This window comes from Bos javanicus, chromosome 28 (assembly GCF_032452875.1).
Source record: "Bos javanicus breed banteng chromosome 28, ARS-OSU_banteng_1.0, whole genome shotgun sequence".
NCBI classification, from domain to species: Eukaryota; Metazoa; Chordata; class Mammalia; order Artiodactyla; family Bovidae; genus Bos; species Bos javanicus.
This window is the reverse complement of record NC_083895.1, coordinates 39,475,860-39,499,392: the sequence shown is the minus strand read 5'-3', so window position 1 is coordinate 39,499,392 and position 23,533 is coordinate 39,475,860. Positions and strand designations below refer to the sequence as shown.

Below are 23,533 nucleotides of genomic sequence, written 5' to 3'. Positions count from 1 at the left end.
TGAGCATTTGCCATTTTACAGACATTGTGTTAAGCAATATATGCATGAAATAAAATAGGAACTAGTTTATCCCTATTTACAGATAAGAAAATTAAGAATTAAGAAAGCAAACAAAGCCAGAAGCCAAATCCAACTTCTGTCAGGTTTCAAAGCAGCACTTAACATTAAATTGCCTTCTCAATAAGTAGTTAAGTCATTCATTTTGAGTTACTGCTTAGTGAAAAATTGACAAAAACATTTTGTTTTTACTACTAATAGCATCTGATAGTGAGGCATTTCAATCATAATCAGATGAGGAAGAAGAACACTATACACATGATCAAACTTAGCTTTTCTGGATATATAAGGAGAAAACTGTTTAGTCTTACCCATGAATTCAATCCCCAAGTGGTCTGCTACACCAAAGTCAGCACATAAGGAAGGAAAACAGAAAATGAGAAAAAGGTTAGAGAAAACTCCACACAGAAATCAATGCTTATCAGACTAAACTTTCAAGGCAAAGACGGTGTCTCAGTTATAACAATGTTTGCTTGCAAAAGATAATTTACACTTTGTCCACAATTTGGGGTACTATGAACACTGACTGGTATTTCCCAACAGTCTGGAATTGAGATGGAATAATATTAGCGTGTATGCTAAGTATTATTCCCCAGTGGTTCAGTGGTAAAGAATTCTCCTGTTAATGTATGAGATATGGGTTCTATCCCTGGGTCAGGAAAATACCCTGGAGGAGGAAACGGAACCTACCTCAGTATTCTTGCCTGGGAAATCCCATGGACAGAGGAGCCTTGTGGGCTACAGTTCATGGGATTGCAAAAGAGTCAGACATAACTTAGGAACTAAACAAAAACAACATGCTAAGAATAAATTTAGCCCATAAAAAAGGAAAGAAAGGAAGAGGGGAAGGGATGATGGAGAAAAGGAAGAGAGCAGGGAAGGAAAGAAGAAAGTTAAGGAAAACAAAAAACAAAAAACTATTCATACAAACCATGTTACTGCTAAGTTGCTTCAGTTGAGTCCGACTCTGTGCGACCCCATAGATGGCAGCCCACCAGGCTCCTCCATCCCTGGGATTCTCCAGGCAACAACACTGGAGTGGGTTGCCATTTCCTTCTCCACATACAAAGCATATCAGGAGCTAAAGTTACTTCAGGAATTCATGATATTTTATGTAGAATAACACTCATTTAACGCTGCAAGGATATCCAACCAGTCCATTCTAAAGGAGATCAACCCTGGGTGTTCTTTGGAAGGAATGATGCTAAAGCTGAAACTCCAGTACTTTGGTCACCTCATGCAAAGAGTTGACTCATTGGAAAAGACTCTGATGCTGGGAGGGATTAGGGGCAGGAGGAAAAGGGGATGACAGAGGATGAGATGGCTGGATGGCATCACCAACTCGATGGATGTGAGTTTGAGTGAACTCTGGGAGTTGGTGATGGACAGGGAGGCCTGGCATGATGCGATTCATGGGGTCTCAAAGAGTTGGACACGACTGAGTGACTAAACTGAACTGAACAATAAACTAATTTGAACTTCTATGTTAATAATAGGTAGGTAAAGAACATCCAGAAAGAATGAAAGGATGGAGCCAAAGCAAAAACAACACCCAGCTGTGGATGTGACTGGTGATGGAAGCAAGGTCCAATGATGTAAAGAGCAATATTGCATAGGAACCTGGAATGTTAGGTCCATGAATCAGGGCAAACTGGAAGTAATCAAATAGGAGACGCCAAGAGTGAACATCGATATTCTAGGAATCAGCGAACTAAAATGGAATGAAATGGGTGAATTTAACTCAGATTACCATATATCTACTACTGTGGGCAGAAATCCTTTAGAAGAAATGGAGTAGCCATCATAGTCAACAAAAGAGTCCAAAATGCAGTACTTAGATGCAATCTCAAAAACGACAGAATCTCTGTTCATTTCCAAGGCAAACTATTTAATATCATGGTAATCCAAGTCTATGCCCCAACCACTAACGCTGAAGAAGTTGAAGTTGAATGGTTCTATGAAGATCTACAAGACCTTCTAAAACTAACATCCAAAAAAGACATCCTTTGCATTATAGGGGACTGGAATGCAAAAGTAGGAAGTCAAGAAACACCTGGAGTAACAGGCAAATTTGGCCTTGGAGTACGGAATGAAGCAGGGCAAAAAAGCTAATAGAGTTTTGCCAAGAGAATGCATTGGTCATAGCAAACACCCTCTTCCAACAACACAAGAGAAGACTCTACACATGGACATCACCAGAGGGCCTACACTGAAATCAGGTTGATTATATTCTTTGCAGCCAAAGATGGAGAAGCTCTATACAGTCAGCTAAAACAAGACCGGGAGCTGACTGTGGCTCAGATCATGACCTCCTTATTGCCAAATTCAGACTTAAATTGAAGAAAGTGGAGAAAACCACTAGACCATTCAGGTATGACCTAAGTCAAATCCCTTATGATTATACAGTAGAAATGAGAAATATATTTAAGGGATTAGATTTGATAGAGAGAATGCCTGATGAACTATGGACGGAGGTTCATGACACTGTACAGGAGACAGGGTACAAGACCATTCCCAAGAAAAAGAAATGCAAAAATGCAAAATGGCTGTCTGAAGAGGCCTTACAAATAACTGTGAGAAGAAGAGAAGCAAAAAGCAAAGGAGGAAAGGAAAGATGTAAGCATCTGAATGCAGAGTTCCAAAGAATAGCAAGGAGAGATAAGAAAGCCTTCCTCAGCAATCATTGCAAAGAAATAGAGGAAAACAATAGAATGGGAAAGACTAGAGATCTCTTCAAGAAAATTAGAGATACCAAGGGAACATTTCATGTAAAGATGGGCACAGTAAAGGACAGAAATGGTATCGACCTAACAGAAGCAGAAGATATTAAGAGGTGGCAGGAATACACAGAATAACTGTACAAAAAAGATCTTCACAACCCAGATAATCATGATGGCGTGATCACTCACCTAGAGCCAGACATCCTAGAATACTAAGTCAAGTGGGCCTTAGGAAGCATCACTATGAACAAAACTAGTGGAGGTGACGAAATTCCAGTTGAACTATTTCAAATCCTGAAAGATGATACTGTGAAAGTGCTGCACTTAATATGCCAGCAAATTTGAAAACTCAGCAGTGGCCACAGGACTGGAAAAGGTCAGTTTTCATTCCAATCCTCAAGAAAGGCAATGCCAAAGAATGTTCAAACTACTGCACAATTGCACTCATCTCACATGCTTGTGAAGTAATTCTTAAAATTCTCCAAGCCAGGCTTCAGCAATATGTGAACCACGAACTTCCATTTGTTCAAGCTGGTGTTAGAAAAGGCAGAGGAACCAGAGATCAAATTGCCAACATCTGCTGGGTCATTGAAAAAGCAAGAGAGTTCCAGGAAAACATCTATTTCTGCTCTATTGACTATGCCTAAGCCTTTGACTGTGTGGATCACAATAAACTGTGGAAAATTCTGAAAGAGATGGGACTACCAGACCACCTTACCTGCCTCTTGAGAAACCTGTATGCAGGTAAGAAAGCAACAGTTAGAAGTGGACATGGAACAGGAGACTCGTACCAAAGAGGAAAAGGAGTATATTAAGGCTGTATATTGTCACCCTGCTTATTTAACTTATATGCAGAGTACATCATGAGAAACACTTGGCTGGAAGAAGCACAAGCTAGAATCAAGATTGCCGGGAGAAATATCAATAGCCTCAGATACGCAGATGACACCATCCTTATGGCAGAAAGCAAGAACTAAAGAGCCTCTTGAAAGTGAAAGAGGAGAGTGAAAAAGTTGGCTTAAAGGTCAACATTCAGAAAACTAAGATCATGGCATCTGGTCCCATCAGTTCATGGCAAATAGATGGGGCAACAATGGAAACAGTGAGAGACTTTTATTTTTTGGCGCTCCAAAATCACTGCCGATGGTTACTGCAGCCATGAAATTCTAAGATGCTTGCTCCTTGGAAGGAAAGTTATGACCAACCTAGACAGTGTATTAAAAGCAGAGATACTACTTTGTCAACAAAGGTCCATCTAATTCAAGGTTATGGTTTTTCCTGTGGTCATGTATAGATGTGAAAGTTGGACTGTGAAGAAAGCTGAGCACCAAAGAATTGATGCTTTTGTACTGTGGTGTTGGAGAAGACTCTTGAGAGTCCCTTGGACTGCAAGGAGATCCAACCAGTCCATTCTAAAGGAGATCAGTCCTGGGTGTTCATTGGAAGGACTGATGCTAAAGCTGAAACTCCAATACTTTGGCCACCTCATGTGAACAGTTGACTCATTGGAAAAGACTCTGATGCTGGGAGGGATTGGGGATAGGAAAAGAAGGGGACGACCAAGGATGAGATGGCTGGATGGCATCACCGACTCGATGCACATGAGTTTGGGTGAACTCCGGGAGTTGGTGATGGACAGGGAGGCCTGGCATGCTGCAATTCATGGGGTGCAAAGAGTTGGACATGATGAGCAACTGAACTGAACTAAACTGAACTGAAAGATTCGGACATGACTGAATGACTGGACTGGACTGAAAGAACATCTGGATGAAAGACCTTAACCAGGAACTCTTTACCCTTCACAAAAAAATACATTCTGCCCTATCTTTTCCCCCTTTATTTGTTAGATGAGGAAACTGCATCAGTGAGACTAAAATCTTAACATGAGGAAGATTCAGGCACAAATCCTGTCTATCTGACCCTTTAGTCCTGTGACTGTTACAAACTCGATAGTGCTTCCTATCCAAAATGCATGGCAGATGCATCCATGTCTGTTTTATATTCCTCTGTTCAGCACACAATTTCAACCACCTAAGTATTAAAGGAAAAAAGATAGGACACTGAAAGATGAACTCCCCAGGTCAGTAGGTGCACAATATGCTACTGGAAATCAGTGGAGAAATAACTCCAGAAAGAATGAAGAGATGGAGCCAAAACAAAAAGAATACCCAGTTGTGGATGTGACTGGTGATGGAAGTAAAGTCTGATGCTGTAAAGAACAAGATTGCATAGGCAGCTGGCATGTTAGGTCCATGAATCAAGGCAAACTGGAAGTGGTTAAACAGGAGATGACAAGAGCGAACATCGACGTTTTAGGGATCAGTGAACTAAAATGGACTGGAATGGGTGAATTTAACTCAGATGACCATTATATCTATTATAGTGGGCAAGAATCCCTTAGAAGAAATGGAGTAGCCAACATCATCAACAAAAGAGTCTGAAATTCAGTACCTGGATGCAATCTCAAAAAGACAGAATGATCTCTGTTCATTTCCAAGGAAAGCCATTCAGTATCACAGTAATCCCAGCCCATGCCCTGACCAGTACTGCTGAAGAAGTTGAATGGTTCTACAAAGACCTATAAGACCTTCTAAAACTAACATCCAAAAAAGACATCCTTTTCATTATAAGGGACTGGAATGCAAAAGTAGGTAGGCAACAGATAACTGGAATAACAGGCAAATTTGGCCTTGAAGTACAACATGAAGCAGGGCAAAGGCTAACAGAGTTTTTCCATGAGACTGCATTGGTCATAGCAAACACCCTCTTCCAAAAACACAAGAGAAGACTCTACACATGGACATGACCAGATTGTCAACACCAAAATCAGATTCATTATATTCTTTGCAGCCAAAGATGGAGAAGCTCTATACAGTCAGCAAAAACAAGACTGGGAGCTGAGAGTGGCTCGGATCATGAACACCTTATTGTCAAATTCAGACTTAAGTTGAAGAAAATAGGGAAAACCACTAGACTATTCAGGCATGATCTAAAACAAATCCCTATGATTATATAGTGGAAGTGACAAATAGACTCAAGGGACTAGATCTGATAGACAAAGTGCTAGAAAAACTATGGATGGAGGTTCATGACATTTCACAGGAGGCAGTGATCAAGACCATCCCCAGAAACAGAAATGCAAAAAGGCAAAATGGTTGTCTAAGGAGGCCTTACAAAGAGCTGAGAAAAGAAGAGAAGCAAAAGACAAAAGAGAAAAGGAAAGATATAAGCATATGAATACAGAGTTCCAAAGAATAGCAAGGAGAAAAGGAAAGACACATCCATTTGAATGCAGAGTTCCAAAATACAGAGAGGAGAGATAAGAAAGCCTACCTCAGTGATTAATGCAAAGAAATAGAGGAAAACAATAGAATGGGAGACACTAGAGATCTCTTCAAGAAAATTAGAGGTAACAAGGGAACATGTCATGCAAAGATTGGCATGATAAAGGACAGAAATGGTATAGACCTAACAGAAGCAGAAGATATTATGAAGAGGTGACAAGAATACATAGAAGAACTATACAAAAAGATCTTCATGACCCAGATAACCATGATGGGGTGATCACTCACCTAGAGCCAGACATCCTAGAATACAAAGTCAAGTGTGACTTAAGAAGCATCACTAGGAATAAATCAATGGAATTCCAGTTGAGCTATTTCAAATCCTAAAAGATGATGCTGTGAAAATGCTGCACTCAATATGCCAGCAAATTTGAAAACTCAGCAGTGGCCACACGACTGGAAAAGGTCAGTTTTCATTCCAATCCCCAAGAAAGGCAATGCCAAAGAATGTTCAAACTACTGCATAATTGTACCCATCTCACACACTAGTAAAGTAATGCTCAAAATTCCCAAAGCCGTGCTTCAACAGTATGTGAACCTTGAACCTCTAATGTTCAAGCTGGATTTTGAAAGGCAGAGGAACCAGAGATCAAATTGCCAACATCCACTGGATCATTGAAAAAGCAAGAGAGTTCCAGAAAAACATCTATTTCTGCTTTATTGACTATGCCAAAGCCTATAACTGTGTGGATCACAACAAACTGTGGAAAATTCTTAAAGAGATAGGAATACCAGACCACCTGACCTGCCTCTTGAGAAATCTGTATGCAGGTCAGGAAGCCAACAGTTAGAACTGGACATGGAACAACAGACTGGTTTCAAACTGGGAAAGGAATATGTCAAGGCTGTATATTGTCACCCTGCTTATTTAACTATATGTTGAATACATCATGCAAAATGCCGGGCTGGATGAAACACAAGCTGGTAACAAGTTCACCAGGAGAAATATCAATGACCTCAGATATGCAGATGACACCACCCTTATGGCAGAAAGAAAAGGAGAACCAACAAGCCTCTTGATGAAAGTGAAAGAGGAGAGCGAAAAAATTGGCTTAAAACTCAACATTCAGAAAACTAAAATCTTGATATTTGGTCCCATGACTCCATGGCAAATAGATGGGGAAAGAATGGAAACAGTGAGAGACTTTATTTTTGGGGGCTCCAAAATCACTGCAGATTGTGAATGTAGCCATGAAATTAAAAGATGTTTACTCCTTTGAAGAAAGATTATGGCCAACTTAGACAGCATTATTAAAAAGCAGAAACCTTTGCCCATAAAGGTCCACCTAGTCAAAGCTATGGTTTTTCCAATAGTCATGTATGGATGTGAGAGTTAGACTTTAAGAAAGCTGAGCTCCAATGAGTTAATGCTTTTGAACTGTGGTGTTAGAAAAGACTCTTGAGAGTCCCTTGGACTGCAAGGAAATCCAACCAGTCCATCCTAAAGGAAATCAGTCCTGAATATTCTATGGAAGGACTGATGCTGAAGCTGAAACTCACTTTGGCCACCTGATGCAAAGAACTGACTCAATGGAAAAGACCCTGCTGCTGGGAAATATTGAAGGCGGGAGGAGAAGGGGACATCAAAGGTTGAGAGAGTTGGATGGCATCACCGACTCAATGGACATCAGTTTGAGTAAGCTCCGGTAGTTGGTAATGGACAGGGTACCCTCCCGTACTGCAGTACCCAGGGTTGCAAATAATCAAACATGACTGAGTGACTGAACTGAATGTCTGTAATCAACAGGGAGAACTGGGCCCTGATGTGTCCAACATTTCAACTCTGGAGATTTGTTTATTTTATGGAGCTTTCTTATAATCATTCAGTTTTTAAATTTGCTGCATTATCTAATGATTATTTCTGTTGTAGTAGTATGTTTCTTAAATGAGAATGAATGAAAAAATATATTGCTACAATCATATTTGTTTCCAAGACTAATTTCTGGGCTCTGTCTTATGACTTCTCTATTTGGGAAAGATTTTCTTTTTAGAAAATATTCATTTAGTTATCTTGAATATTTCAATGCCTTTCTTTTGCAAATGACTCATTTTAAAATTCTTTTATGGTAGAATATACATAAAATTTGTTATTTTGACAAATTTCAAGGGCACAATTCACTGGTATTAATTACATTCACAATGTGGTATAACCGTGACCAACAGATTTCCAAAACTTTTCCATTGCTTCAAAAGGTAACTCTACCCATTAGGCAATATTTTTCAATTTTGTCCTCCTCCTTTGCCCTGGTAACCTCTGATGCAATTTACATAGCTATTAATCTGCCTATACAGAGTTTATTTATTTATTTTTTAGTGACTAAGAGCTATTTTAATTGAGAAATATCTCATATAAGGAACTACTGAAATGATTTTTAAAAAGGAGAAGCATTTCTTCCTTTCCATGGGATTTTTTTTACCTGCTTAATATAGTTTATGATAGATATCTAGCATACTTTTATAAAAATACAGGATTTTTACCTGCAAGTAATTCACAAATCAGTGGGAGTCCACAGAGAAAAACCTCTGGAAATTCTCTGTGATACTGTTATCATGGAAACCCAGAAGCTCTGCATAAGATCGAGTGGCCAAGGACCCATAAGCTTGCTCCTGGGGAAAGAGAATGTGCTTTGTGGAAGAATAGAGATTGTAGAAAAGGTGGCTGGACCACATTTGGGTTCTGGTGTGAATAAAATCTTCATGATTATGTGCACTTAGGACACTAGAGAGAGACTAGAATTGTGGAATTTTAAGTAGGGATATGGGTGAAATAACTTACCGTGAGAATAAAAGTATTAAAAAAAAAAAAAAACGAAACAACTTCTGCCTACAACCAGAACAGTTATTAGCTCTAGCCTGATTGAACAGGAACTTTCCAGTACAATTTACAAGATAGATAACCAGCAAAGACCTACTGTATACCAAAGGGAACTCTGCTCAATATTCTGTGATAATCCATATGAGAAAAGAATCTGAAAAAGAGTATATATATATAATGTATAAATGAGTCACTTTGCTATACTCCTTAGTAATACAACATTATAAGTCAACCATACTCTGATAAAATTAAAACAATAAATAAAATAAAATTGATGTGGTACAATGGAATATAACTCAGCCATAAAAAAAAAAAATGCCATTTGTAATAACATGGATGGACCTAGAGATTATCATACTAAGTAAAGAAAACCAGAAAGAGAAAGAATACTGTATGATATCACTTATATGTGGAACCTAAAATATGCCCCAAATGAACTTATTTATGGAACAAAAACAGACTTACAGGCATAGAAAACAAATTTATGGTTACCAAAGAGGAAAAGGGAAGGATAAAGTAGGGATTTTGGATTATCAGATACAACCTTCGGTACATACAATAGATAAACAACAAGATCTTACTGTAGAGCACAGGGAACTATATATTCAATGTTCTATAATAAACTACCATCTGAGCCACCCAGGAATCCTATAATAAACTATAATGGAAAAGCATATGAAAAGGAATATGCATATATATCCATAACTGAATCACTTTGCTACATATCAGAAATTAACTTATTGTAAATCAACTATAGTTCAATTAAACAAACAAACAAACAAAAACTTTCCAGGAGAACTAGATGGCTCAGAAATGACTGGCTATAGTCTGTTTTGCTGGCAAGTATAACTAACGGTCACTCTTCATTCTTCCCACAATCTTGGCTGTTTCATCTCTATATGTGACAGGGGATATGGGTATTCAAGTTTGTGAGTCTAGAAATTGCAGTAAGAAATGAGCAATTTGATAAGGTTGAGGGCAATCTAGATAATTTAAATCAGAATGAATTCATTACCAGTAAAAGGAACAGAAAAAAGAATTTTTAAATTATTCAAACACTAAACAGTATAAGTAGATGTCTTAAGAAAATCTGTCTACTTTTAATATAGCAGAACTGTTACATCTAATTATTAGAGTTCACAATAAACTGTGGAAAATTCTGAAAGAGATGGGAATATTAGACCACCTGACCTGCCTCTTGACAAACCTATATGCAGGTCAGGAAGCAACCTGACCTGACATGACCTGGACATGGAACAACAGACTGGTTCCAAATAGGAAAAGGAGTATGTCAAGGCTGTATATTGTCATCCTGCTTATTTAACTTATATGCAGAGTACATCATGAAAAATGCTGGGCTGGAAGAAGCGCAAGCTGGAATCAAGATTGCCGGGAGAATTATCAATAGCCTCAGATACGCAGATGACACCACCCTTATGGCAGAAAATGAAGAGGAACTAAAAAGCCTCTTGATGAAAGTGAAAAAGGAGAGTGAAAATGTTGGCTTAAAGCTCAACATTCAGAAAATGAAGACCATGGCATCTGGTCCCATCACTTCATGGGAAATAGATGGGGAAACAGTGGAAACAGTGTCAGACTTTATTTTTCTGGGCTCCAAAATCACTGCAGATGGTGATTGCACCCATGAAATTAAAAGAAGCTTACTCCTTGGAAGGAAAGTTATGACCAACCTAGAGAGCATATTCAAAAGCAGAGACATTACTTTGCCAACAAAAGTCCATCTAGTCAAGGCTATGGTTTTTCCAGTGGTCATGTATGGATATGAGAGTTGGACTGTGAAGAAAGCTGAGTGCCAAAGAACTTATGCTTTTGAACTGTGGTGTTGGAGAAGACTTGAGAGTCCCTTGGACTTCAAGGAGATTGAACCAGTCCATTCTAAAGGAGATTGGTCCTGGTGTTCTTTGGAAGGAATGATGCTAAAGCTGAAACTCCAGTACTTTGGCCACCTCATGCAAAGAGTTGACTCATTAGAAAAGACTCTGATGCTGGGGGGGATTGGGGGCAGGAGGAGAAGGGGACAACAGAGGATGAGATGGCTGGATGGCATCACCAACTCAATGGGTGTGAGTTTGGGTGAACTCTAGGAGTTGGTGATGGACAGGGAGGCCTGGCATGCTGCAATTCATGGGGTCGCAAAGAGTTGGACACGACTGACGACTGAACTGAATTGAACTTAATTCTCAGAAATACTGTCAAGCAAGGTAGAATTATACTCTTCAATTTTATAGAGTAATTGTTTACTTTTCTATAATCACTTCAGTTCAGTTGCTCAGTTGTGTGTGACTCTTTGCGAACCCATGGACTGCAGCACGCCAGACCTTCCTGTCCATCGCCAACTCCCGGAGTTTACTCAAACTCATGTCCATTGAGTTGGTGACACCATCCAACCATCTCATCCTCTGTTGTCCCCTTCTGCCTTCAATCTTTCCCCACATCAGGGGCTTCTAATGAGTCAGTTCTTCCCATCAGATGGCCAAAGTATTGGAGTTTCAGCTTCAACATCAGTCCTTCCACTGAATATTCAGGACTGATATCCTTTAGGATGGACTGGTTGGATCTCCTTGCAGATCAAGGGACTCTCTAGAATCTTTTCCAACAAACATTTCAAAAGCATCAGTTCTTCAGTGGTCAGCTTTCTTAACAGTCCAACTCTCACATCCATACATGACTACTGGAAAAGCCATAGCCTTGACTAGACGGACTTTGTTGGCTAAGTAATGTCTCTGCTTTTTAATATGTTGTCTACGTTGGTCCGGAGAAGACAATGGCACCCCACTCCAGTACTCTTGCCTGGAAAATTCCATGGATGGAGGAGCCTGGTAGGCTGCAGTCCATGAGGTCGCTAAGATTCGGACACGACTGAGTGATTTCACTTTCACTTTTCACTTTCATGCATTGGAGAAGGAAATGGCAACCCACTCCAGTGTTCTTGCCTGAAGAATCCCAGAGACAGAGGAGCCTGGTAGGAGGCCGTCCAAGGGGTCACACAGAGTCGGACACAACTGAAGCGACTTAGCAGCAGCAGCAGCAGCAGGAGGTAGGTTGGTCATAACTTTTCTTCCAAGGAGCATGCATCTTTTAATTTCATGGCTGCAGTCACCATCTGCAGTGATTTTGGAGCCCCCAAAAATAAAGTCTCTCACTGTTTCCACTGTTTCCCATGAAATGATGGGACCAGATGCCATGATCTTAGTTTTCTGAATGTTGAGCTTTAAGCCAACTTTTTCACTCTCCACTTTCACTTTCATCAAGAGGCTCTTTAGTTCTTTGTTTTGTGTCAGAAGGGTGGTGTCATCTGCATATCTGATGTTATTGACATTTCTCCCGGCAATCTTGATTCCAGCTTGTGCTTCTTCCAGCCCAGCATTTCTCATGATGTACTCTGCGTATAAGTTAAATAAGCAGAGTGACAACATACAGCCTTGACATTCTCCCTTCCTGATTTGGAGCCAGTGTGTTGGTCCATGTCCAGTTCTAACAGTTGCTTCCTGACCTACATACAGATTTCTCAAGAGGCAGGTCAGGTGGTCTGGTATTCCCACCTATTTAAGAATTTTCCACAGTTTGTTGTGATGTACATAGTCAAAGGCTTTGGCATAACCAATAAATAATAATATTCATGAAAACTGGTACTACTGAAATATAAAAATAAAAAATTACATCTTATTTAAAATTTCCCTTTTTCTCTCTCACCACACACACATTTTCACTTTTATTAAAAGCATCTTTTATTAATATGCTAAACACTGATTATTATTGCAGCAATTAATTTTGAAAATTAAGACATACACAGAACATAAACCACCATATTTCTCATACCCCCTTCACTGGCTATTTCTTAAAGCAATACACTTTCCTGGGGATACACACACCATTTGGCCTGCACAAAAACATCAAAAGGAATGTGATGAACATAAACCAGTTCATAATTCATTTATTCATTTAACAATCCATGTGCCAAGAATTGTGCAGACAGTGGGATGAAAAAGGAGGCACGTAGCTGAAGCAAAACAAAACAAAACAAAACAGTTTGATGTTCCTTATGCCATGCATTAGAATGTACAATTCCCATCATTTTTACAGTTTGATGAACTTTTCTATGTAAACTGCAGTCTGTTTGGAATACTGTACTGTTTGATTACACAGTAGTGGCTAAGTTCCTGTCATTTACTATGTGCCAACAAGTGCTTCAAGTATTAACTCACAGAAACTGGTAAGATTGTCATGATCCTCATTTTCAACAGAGGCACACAGAGGTGAACAAACTTTCCCAAAACCATATGGTTGGTTAGTAAGTAGCGGAAACACAATTGAGCCTAAGCTGCTTGACTCAGCCACAAGTCATTTTCAGAGTTTACTTATGTACTCCCTATGAAGAAAGAGCTAATTTTTACAAACTCATCAGGTAATAAGATGTTCAGGGAGGAGTTATTTAATCCACTTAAGAGAACAAATTGCTTTCAGGTGTCCTCAGGCACCGCAGAAGCACCACTTAGTTACTGCTCACCCCTAGTTTATTGATAAAGTGCCCAATATTAGTGAGGTAGAGGGGAAGTCCCTCTCTCCAAGGAACCAAAGTGGCGAATCATTAACATCTTTTCATTGGTTCCCAGGGAGTTTTCTTCATAATGAAACTGGCCTAATTGAAGTTATTTGCCTGTACATATAGCAAGGGATATATGGAGTTGTGTCTAAATATGTGCCAGACATTGAACCAAATAATCTTCACATTGGCAATATACTTAACAAATGCCAGCAGCTCTGCTGAGACCTGCTTAAGATGTGAGGGCTATATGTAAACTTACAGCTGATTCAACAACTTATAGTTGTTGTATGGCAGAAACCCATACAACACTGTAAACAATTATCCTCCAATTAAAAAAAAAAAATTTAAGAGCCAGGGAAGTAACCAGGGAGACAAACAATATGCTACCAAGTCAAAAGCTCAGAAAATTCAGGGCCCACATGTTTCCAATGTATTCATGATTCCTTTTGTGTGAGCAACTCAAAGCTTCTGATTTATATGTTGACAGACAGACAATTGGGGGCTACCAACAGTTCCATCCATCTGGGCAGAATGAAGAAAAGCAAATAAAAACCACCCTTGATTTGATTCCAGTCTGAGGGCAAGATGAGACAAGTTGCCATGCAGCCTGTTATGAGAACCCCCAGCAATACAGTACCAGGATGATGCAAATCAACATAGGTTTCAGCACTACTCCCATATTAAAGGCAACTGAGTGAGCTAATTCCATCACAGAGTAGTTCTGAATGGGACGACTTAAGCCCTTGTTCCATGGGATGTACAAAAACATGTTACGTGAAAATACTATGTTTTAAAAAAGTTAGAATACTGGCTTAAAGTTCAACAGGCTTCTCCACTGCAGAAAACCCTAAAGGCCTTCATATTTGTGCCAGGAGTGCCCTGGTGGTGGCTCGGGAGGCAGTATTTCCTAACTTGATATAAACAACCACCTTGGTGTGAAGTACTCCGTGTAGTGATCTACGATGGTACCCTCTCTGGGAAACAAGCGCCATATAAGTGTGGAAGAAATTAGCCACTCAACTACAAAACACATCAGTTATAAATGACTTATCTAGATCACTGAGCTGAAATCTGTCACTGTATAGATTCCATATTCAGATCCACGTCAAATGACTTTTCAACGGTGACACTTTAGGATGAGGTAGTCCATCTCAACTAAGAAGACCACGTTGTATTGATAAAGATAGTAAACTGGGTCTTGAATGTTTGCTGACCTGTGACACCAGAACTGACCATTCTCATACTGACTATTCAGTATTTTCAAGAATTGCTGTAAAGAAATGTAACTGTCTCATGCTTCAACAGTGGGTCCTTGTATTCTGCTTACTCTCAGAGAAGATCATGGACACGGTGATGAGATGTCACAAGTCAAGGCATTGCCATGTATGTCCCAGTTTATTCTAACAAGACAGACAAACTAGGAAAGGCTGGAATAGACGCTAAGGTTTCTGATTAGGAGGGCAAGGACTGGAGGGTGGACCTGGTTGTGACTGCTGTGGGAAGCTACAGTCAAGAAGAAACCCAAGGGATTCACAGAATATATACCTTTCAAAAAGATTAAGCGGTCATAGGATGGAGGAATAAAGCTCACCACAGGCTCTCAGAGCATATAACCATTCATTAGGGGGAAGTGACAGTCGGCAGTCACTAAGAGGATCTGATGACTGGGAGCAAAGAACAGCCATACCTGGATATCTCAGATGCTGGGTCCCACAACAAGGAGGAAAAAGAGCTGGCAAAAGTGTGAGCTCATTTCTGCAGGGTGAGACAGGAAAGGCCTTTTCCAGCCCCTGCATTTCATTCCATCATGTTGTCCAAGAAGGAGAGGACAGAATTGGATTATCTTTTTTTCCAGCTACTTAGTGCAAGAGTTTGGATATGAATGCAGGTTAGAATCAAACCTCCATACTCCCTCCATTATATCATGCTACCCTCTTAAACACTTAATTTTATTTTTATCAGCCCACATATATATTTGATCTTAAAATTTCTACATGTTCATAAATAAAACTTGGACAGCCAAAAAATCATAGTAGTAAAAAGAAAATGTTTCTTATTACATTTGAAAAGTAATTTCTGTTAAATTTTTATTTGAGTTCTTTTGAGACTTCTCTCTCTACACGTAAAATGAGTTTAAAGTCAGTTTTACACAAAATCACCTTGCATCATGGGCCTAAATCAGAGGACACTCTTTGGCCATTTCAGTTTTATAATCCCAGTCTCCCTCTATCACATCAGAACTTCAGAACTGACAGCTTTTTCTACTGTTGAGAGTAAGTTCTGACATTATTACTGTGACCAGCCTCACACCAGACAGGTCATCAATCATGAAGCAAAATCACTTTTCCAGAAAAGCGCATGGCCCCATTCTTTCTTCCATGGGCCTTGTAATGAAGCATGACCTCTTAATTTTTCTTCTCAATAGCTCTGTTATGGATTCCTCTTGAATGGAGACACTTCTATTTCACCTTTCCCTATCATCCTCTAAGTAAAATATATTCATTTGTATCAAAGGAAGAGAGGAAGCAGCCATGGAGACTGCCATGTGTTTAGGCGGTACAAACTAAGATGGGCACTTTGCTCTTAAATCAAATCATAAAATCATGTAATAAAATCATATTAAATCAGAGTTACAACTGAGGTTTAGGAGTGACTCTGTTTAGGACATCTGTTCCTCAAAGATGAATCTTACCTAAAATATTGTAGAATTTTCCAGTGAAAACATCTTATAGCATTAGACTTAACACTGACTTCATGTTCACAAAGACTGTTTGAAGAATTAAATAGGAATTACCATTGTATAGTGGAGAAGGCAATGGCACCCCACTCCAGTACACTTGCCTGGAAAATCCCATGGATGGAGGAGCCTGATGGGCTACAGTCCATGGGGTCACTAAGAGTGGGACATGACTGAGCGACTTCACTTTCACTTTTCACTTTCATGCATTGGAGAAGCAAATGGCAACCCACTCCAGTGTTCTTGCCTGGAGAATCCCAGGGATGGGGGAGCCTGGTGGGCTGCCGTCTATGGGGTCGCACAGAGTCAGACACGACTGAAGTGACTTAGCAGCAGCAGCAGCAGCAACCATTGTATAGAAGAATTCTTCATTCAAAAAATACTGCTAATTTGGTTGTATGATTGATGACAGTAAGTTTGTACAGGTGAGTGCATTAGGAGTTCCTGTTCCTGAAATCCCCTACTTCTCACAGTTTATCAACTTTTCAACCTCTCATGTTTTCTCACTGGGCACTTCCATACACATTATTTCATGTAACTTCACAAAGTAGCCTGTAAAGTGGTGCTCCTGACTTCTGTGTAATAGCCGAAGAAAATAAGCTTCCTTGAAAAACTAAAGGCCATATTTATAGATGCCTATATTCTGAGGGTGGAAAACTATCTCAAGTTCCAAGAGTGAAGGGTCATTATTTCTCTTGCTCGCTGATTTATCACTCCAGCCTATCAAAGTCTGACATGTTGCTGATGCTCAATAAATATTTAATGAATGGAGCAAATGCCATCTGAGTCAGGCCCTTTGCCTACTGTGTGTGATAGCCTGAATTCCTACAGAGCACATCCAGTCTGTTTTCGGTCACTTCATTTTTTGAGGATTCCAAGGAATATGACACTTCTTGGTGTAACTTTTGATACTGAAACAACAATATCCATAAATGTTTCTAGAACACCCTTCCATATGAAAGTACTACATTTAAATATTACTTACATAAGTATACAATTCTAGAGTCCAAAAAATAGCAGATTATTATCTGAAAGGGTCCACCACATGCATGTATTTGTCACATAATTTTTGCCTGTAATTTAGGATTCTTGTGAACAAGTGGTCAATTATCAGAAAAAAGCATTCAATTTTCCGTGGTAATATTACTATAAATGCTACTTAAGGATTTACTCCTTAGTAATGTCAAATCATCTAAGCAAACTTTGAAATAGTCATTTTGTACACTTTACAGATTATAACTTTTCAACTTCAATCCATTTTAATATCAATGAAGACATATAGAGGAGATTAAGGTCAGTATATGGAAAGATTATAAAAATAGGGGAAAGTCTACTCAAAAAAAAAAAAAAAAGGAAAGAAATAAGTACATGGCAGTTAGCATCAGTACATGCTAATTAATTAAAGCCTTTGTTAACAAATTGTTTTAGTACTATACTTTTAATCATATTCCTAAATTCAAAATTACAATAGCTTGATGGTGAACAGTAATTCAGAAAGTGATGGACACATTTTAAGAAATATTCCTCTGAAATGCACTCTCCTACCCTAAGAAAAGGGCAAAGACAACTAACTCCCACCCCTCAACAGAGAATAGCTTTGGTAGACTGGAGATCACATGAAATATCTCTTCTGCTTCCCATAGGCCAAAGACAGAGAAAAAGGAGACAAGTGATCTATATGAGGTAGAAGATTCTTGGGCCTGGACAAACTACCCAAGGTATTATCTGGAATATCCAAAGGCAGTGAGGAAACGGAGGGGACAAGAAGCCTCAGCCTCATTTGTGATGAAGTAAGAGTCCAAGCCAAAACAGCAAAGATAATTCAAACTAGGAGGCAAGTTAAGATAATAATCAGAAATACATCCTTTTTAGTTTGGACTCAGAAAAATGGGGAGCAACTGAGAAAGTGCAATTTATGATGGGCTGGGTGACTGTTTCAGGGCTAAGGCAAAAAAACAAGCTTGTGCATTGGAAGCTTATTCTTTTTAGAAAAAAGTGATTTTAATTGGAGGATGATTACTTTACAGTATCGTGGTGGGTTTTGCCATACATCGACATGAATCAACCATGTGTGTTCACCCTCCTGAAACCCCCTCCCAATACCCTCCCCACTCCATCCCTCTGGTATGTCCCAGAGCACCAGCTTTGGGTGCCCTGCTTCATGCATTGAATTTTCACTGGTCATCTATTTTACATATGGTAATATACATGTTTCAATGCTATTCTCTCATATCATCCCACACTCGCCTTCTCCCATAGAGTCCAATAGTATGTTCTTTACATCTGTGTCTCTTTTGCTGTCTTGCATATAAGGTCATCATTATCATCTTTCTAAATTCCATATATATGCATTAATATACTGTATTGGTATTTCTCTTTGTTTCTCCTAGTTCACTCTGTACAATACGCTCGTTTCACCCACCTCATTAGAATTGACTCAAATGTGTTCTTTTTTATAGCTGAGTAATATTTCATTGGGTATATGTACCAAACTTCCTTATCCATTTGTTCTTTTTTATAGCCGAGTAATATTTCATTGGGTATATGTACCACAACTTCCTTATCCATTTGTTTGCCGATGGACAGGAAGCTTGTTCTTAAGTGATGCCTGATGCTACTGAGAAATGATGTGGTACAAGACAAGACAGACCTTACACTTTTGTTCTTTCCTTTTGGTAATCACTCGTTAGGTTAGGTTCCTACTTCGTGGCAGGCAGTTGTGGTCTCTGAATAGTAGACTTGTCCATTGCCATTACTTTTGGCTTTGCTATATTTTATTGTATGTAAAGGTATTGATTTGTATGGGAAAATATATTGCACTATAAATAGTTCTTCAAATGCAGAAGGTAGCTATTTAAAGTTTTTCTGTAGGAGGTCATTTAAGTCATTTAAAATATGAGAAGGAAATCACCCCTTTCTCCTAACTATAAACTTTCTACCAGTACTTATTCAAATAGGCCCAAACCCACACACATCTCATGTCTTTATTTCAGCCATTGCACTAGCCTTGAATATCTTTCCTGATGGACTCAACAAGTTGTCATCCTAACAAATTCATTCTGTCTTTCAAGGATCAACTCCTCTTGAAGCAGGTAAAAACATTACCTGTTCCATTTTTCTATGGATGAAAATGGGATCCATGTTTAGGAATAGTATTATCATGCATTGACTTATAACTATCGATAGCAGATATAGACATCATGAGTAACCAGGTGAACTAGGATCTTCACCCTGCCTCTTCTTCACTCCCCCTTCTGTCTTTCAAATGGAAGATGGCAAGTAAACTTTTACTGAATCTTTTTCATAATCCCACTACTTTTGTTTTCCTTATTGAAAGTATACTGTTGTGAAATTTTTTAAAATGTAAATCATGTTTATAAACATGCTTTCTCTCAGGCTATATTTTCTACCCAAGTCTTCCAGATTTTATAGACATTTGCAAGAGGCTTCCATTACAACACACACACACACACACACACACACATTATATTTGGAGTTACATAGTTTATTCCTCACTGAATTGGGAATCGCCTGCAGGGAACAAAAAGAAAGAAAGAGGTAAAGTCTTTTCTAGTTCTACCATCTCAGTGAGTGACTACTTATATAAGACGTTCTTATTTTAGTGTCTTTTTGGAAAAGAGGGAAGCACTTAGCCACTACAGTGCAAAGACAAGCATCAACAAGGCCTTTATCCACAGTCATCTATGTCAGCCATGTCCATGCCTGTGCTCAGCCCTTGCCTCTGTTCCATACACAAACTCAGTTCCATGAATGAAATGGAGTGAAATGGACTGAAAGAAACTGCCTCAACACAATACACTTTTTAGAGCTCCAGATCTTTGGAAGAACTGTGTTTTCTTGCTCTTTTCAGACTCAGCTCAAACAATCCCCCACGAGGTGTCCTTTCCAGTAACACGTTGCCCTTTCTACCTTGTGGTTATTTGTCTGGCAATCCCACCTCCTCCTTCCAGACTATGTACCTATCAGGCAGGTAGTAAATGCTCAAAGCATTTTTACTGACTGAATCCACAAAGAGATGGATAAAGAGCATCTGGATAAATCAATCGTTTTATTTGTTTAAATGCACGTACTCATGGTGCCTAATGTTTGATAATATGCCCTTAAAATGATATATAAAATCAGGCAACTGGGAAGAAAACTTGGCAACCCTATGGTTTCTATGATTAATTTTGTTTCTTTCCTTCCTTCTGATATGTTAACACATTCAAATTCTGGGTAACATCTTAATTTAGTATTTAATGCTATAAATTTTTGGTAAAAAGCATTTTTATGGGAATAGTTTCATAGCTTATGATCCTTATGCTGGATATTTCTATTACCAAGTTTAAAAGTCACATCAATTTAGACTTATAAATTCCAAACACCTGGGAATACTCGATAATGAGTACAACAGATGATATATGGGCTCCCTAATGGATTAATTTATTACTTCTGTGGACCTAAAATGTAGCAATGGGATGAAACTTTTCTTCTGGTAAATGCATAATCAGTTGAGGGTGTTATTTGCTTCATTTGAATGCAAAGAACAATTCTTCTTTTGCTACCTACTTCCTAAATCTATTAAGTAGTTAATAACATAGGACTAATGTAAGCTTCTTTTATTTAATAGAAATAAAGAAATGGAAATTAAACTGCTAGAGTCTTCTCCCATTAGTGGCTTCCTCCAGAGTAGCTGGATTATTCTTCATAGTGTAGGAAAACCAGGGAAAGTGTCTTTATTAAAATAATGGCAGAAACCATTATCTAATTTTGTCTCTTATTAGCTGGAGACCCTGTGGAATCCAGGTACTTACATGTTTTCACCCTCATTCTCTCGCTCTTCTATAGTCTTGATAACTCTGTTTTCTATGTATTTGGATAATAATAATTACTCTGCTGGGCATTCTATTAGTGAGATAACCTTTTCAATATGCTGCGGGGATGTCAAAAGTTGAGTATGCATGAATTTAGAAACTTCTAATTTTATATCACTTAGATATTAGCAAGGCAAATGAATAAAGTCTACAATGTTACTCCTCTAAACAACCATCTACAAATGATACAATGAGTCTATATGACATCTGGCTCACCCATCCTCATAGCATCCTTTCTATGGATGATATTTTACAGATGAGAAAACTGAGATTCAGAGAGGTAGACTAATTTGCTCAAGAGGGAAAGCATCTCATTTAATGAAATCATGCCACTTGCCCCTCCTCCCCTGCAGAAAACCTTCTTCTACTCTCATGCTGAGTGTGCCACGTGAGTCAAACATTAAGGATTCCGCCCCAACCTGCTTCCCCAGTCCTACCTCCACATTCTGCCTCCACTTCCAAAGGCTCCTTTTGCTTACGTGCACTTCGGTGGACTTCACCCATGGCTGCTGCTGCTGCTGCTAAGCCGCTTCAGTCGTGTCTGACTCTGTGTGACCCCATAGACGGCAGCCCACCAGGCTCCCCCATCCCTGGGATTCTCCAGGCAAGAACACTGGAGTGGGTTGCCATTTCCTTCTCCAGTGCATGAAAGTGAAAAGTGAAAGGGAAGTCGCTCAGTCGTGTCCCACTCTTAGCGACCCCATGGACTGCAGCCTACCAGGCTCCTCCGTCCATGGGATTCTCCTGGCGAGAGTACTGGAGTGGGGTGCCATTGCCTTCTCTGTCACTCATGGCAACTCACTTCAAACACAACCAGATCTGGAAGACATTTTCCCATATAATATCTCCAATAGAAATAGTCTTTCATATTATCTTTTATATTCATGCATACTCTAACTATTGTAGTTCTTTGTTTTCTTGCTCATCTTCCCCCCAATAACTATAAGCAACTTAATTTTTTTAAAGCCATGCTTAGTGTATCTTCATATTTTAGATTCTAGGTCAGTTTCTGGCACAGAGAGAGCACTTACTTAAAGAAAAACGAACTGCAAGGATTTTTGAAGTTTTACTCAATGAGACTTCTGTTACTGATAGTTCCTTAGATCCTCTGTCCTTTTTTCTGCTGCCTTGAAGGAGGGAAGTCTTAGTAATTTAAATAAAAAAGTGTGTAAGTTACAAAATCTTTGGCTAAGAAGGAATTGAAATATAACATATTAGATTTGATAATATAGACAAAGAATCAGGCTCTTTCTGCAGATTAATACATTAAAGAGTTTCTAGGTGAAGGAAAGAAATGAATGAAAGCCAGAAAGCCAGTGAAGTGATCTTCAGAAAGAAACATGCATGCTGCTGCTACAAAATCATGAACTTCTCACCATCCCACTGCTCCAAATAGAGGAAGTGAAGACTTTCCCCAAACAGGGCTGCCTTGAGCTCACTAACCACAGTCCCTGGAAGCACCAAGACCACAGAGAACCCCATGCCCACTGCTCTCCCAGCCTCAATTTACACTGAAGGATGTACTGCCTAGAGGGTCCAGAGAGATGACCCTCGGATATGCTGGGGTGGGAAAGAGCTAGGCAGGCCAATTTATTCCTGGTGCATCTGATAGACACAGTCACTGACAGCCTGACATGAACGATGAGGTTGGGAAGACTAGAGTCTGCAGAAATGATCTCTGTGGACTGAAAACATGACAGCCCTGAGGACATCGTGGCAGATGCCAGCAGGGCTAGACAGGGGCACAGAAGATGCCCCCACTGACCACTGTCTGCAGCTGTACCAGGTCCTGGGCATGGGATAAGTCACACCTCTTTACAGAGCTGCAATGCTACCCTCAGGGAACAGGAGTCAAAGATGAGCTGTGATTACACTTACCTCTAATTCAGTGAAATGGAACTTGACATAGAAAATGCAGGGAATTAAATAACAAAGATAATAATATAACTTAAATTTTTGAGGGCTTATTCTAAGCAGTCATTTATCTATATACTTTATATGTCTTAATTCATTTAAAACCTAGAACAATTTTATGAAGCAGCTGCTGTTTTTATTCCCATGTAGAGATGAAACTGAGGCACAGAGAGGTGCTCAACTTGTGACAAGCAGTGCTGTGACTCAAACCAGGTTTCAAGAAATGACTCTCTGAACCCACAGCACAAATGGGTTTGTATACATGTCACTCTACATTTTTGAGACTGAGATTTTTTTTACTGCTACAAAATTAAGAAGGTTGATTAACTTATTATACTGCAATATTAGAGTTACACTGAACTCAATATTTCCATGTTAACCCAAATTTTATTTAAATTGTATTAAGTTGGCATTTCTTGCACTCACAGAACTTGGAATATAAAATAAGGTAATCTTCATGGCAACTAAACAAAATATGCAAACAGCTAGGTGCAAAGAAATTTTC

General features: G+C 39.2%; 1 protein-coding gene across 6 annotated transcripts in view; it reads right to left on the bottom strand.

The window, feature by feature from the left end:
* The window catches only part of NRG3 (neuregulin 3), a 1,226,542-nt gene that overhangs the window by 147,164 nt on the left and 1,055,845 nt on the right, over nt 1-23,533 (bottom strand). For 4 of the 6 annotated variants that reach the window (XM_061405513.1, XM_061405517.1, XM_061405516.1 and 1 more), the window contains exon 4: nt 369-395. In XM_061405513.1, coding sequence (XP_061261497.1) covers nt 369-395 — 27 coding nt within the window. The remainder of the gene's footprint in view (nt 1-368; nt 396-23,533) is intronic. The other 2 variants (XM_061405514.1, XM_061405519.1) reach the window with 1 other exon arrangement.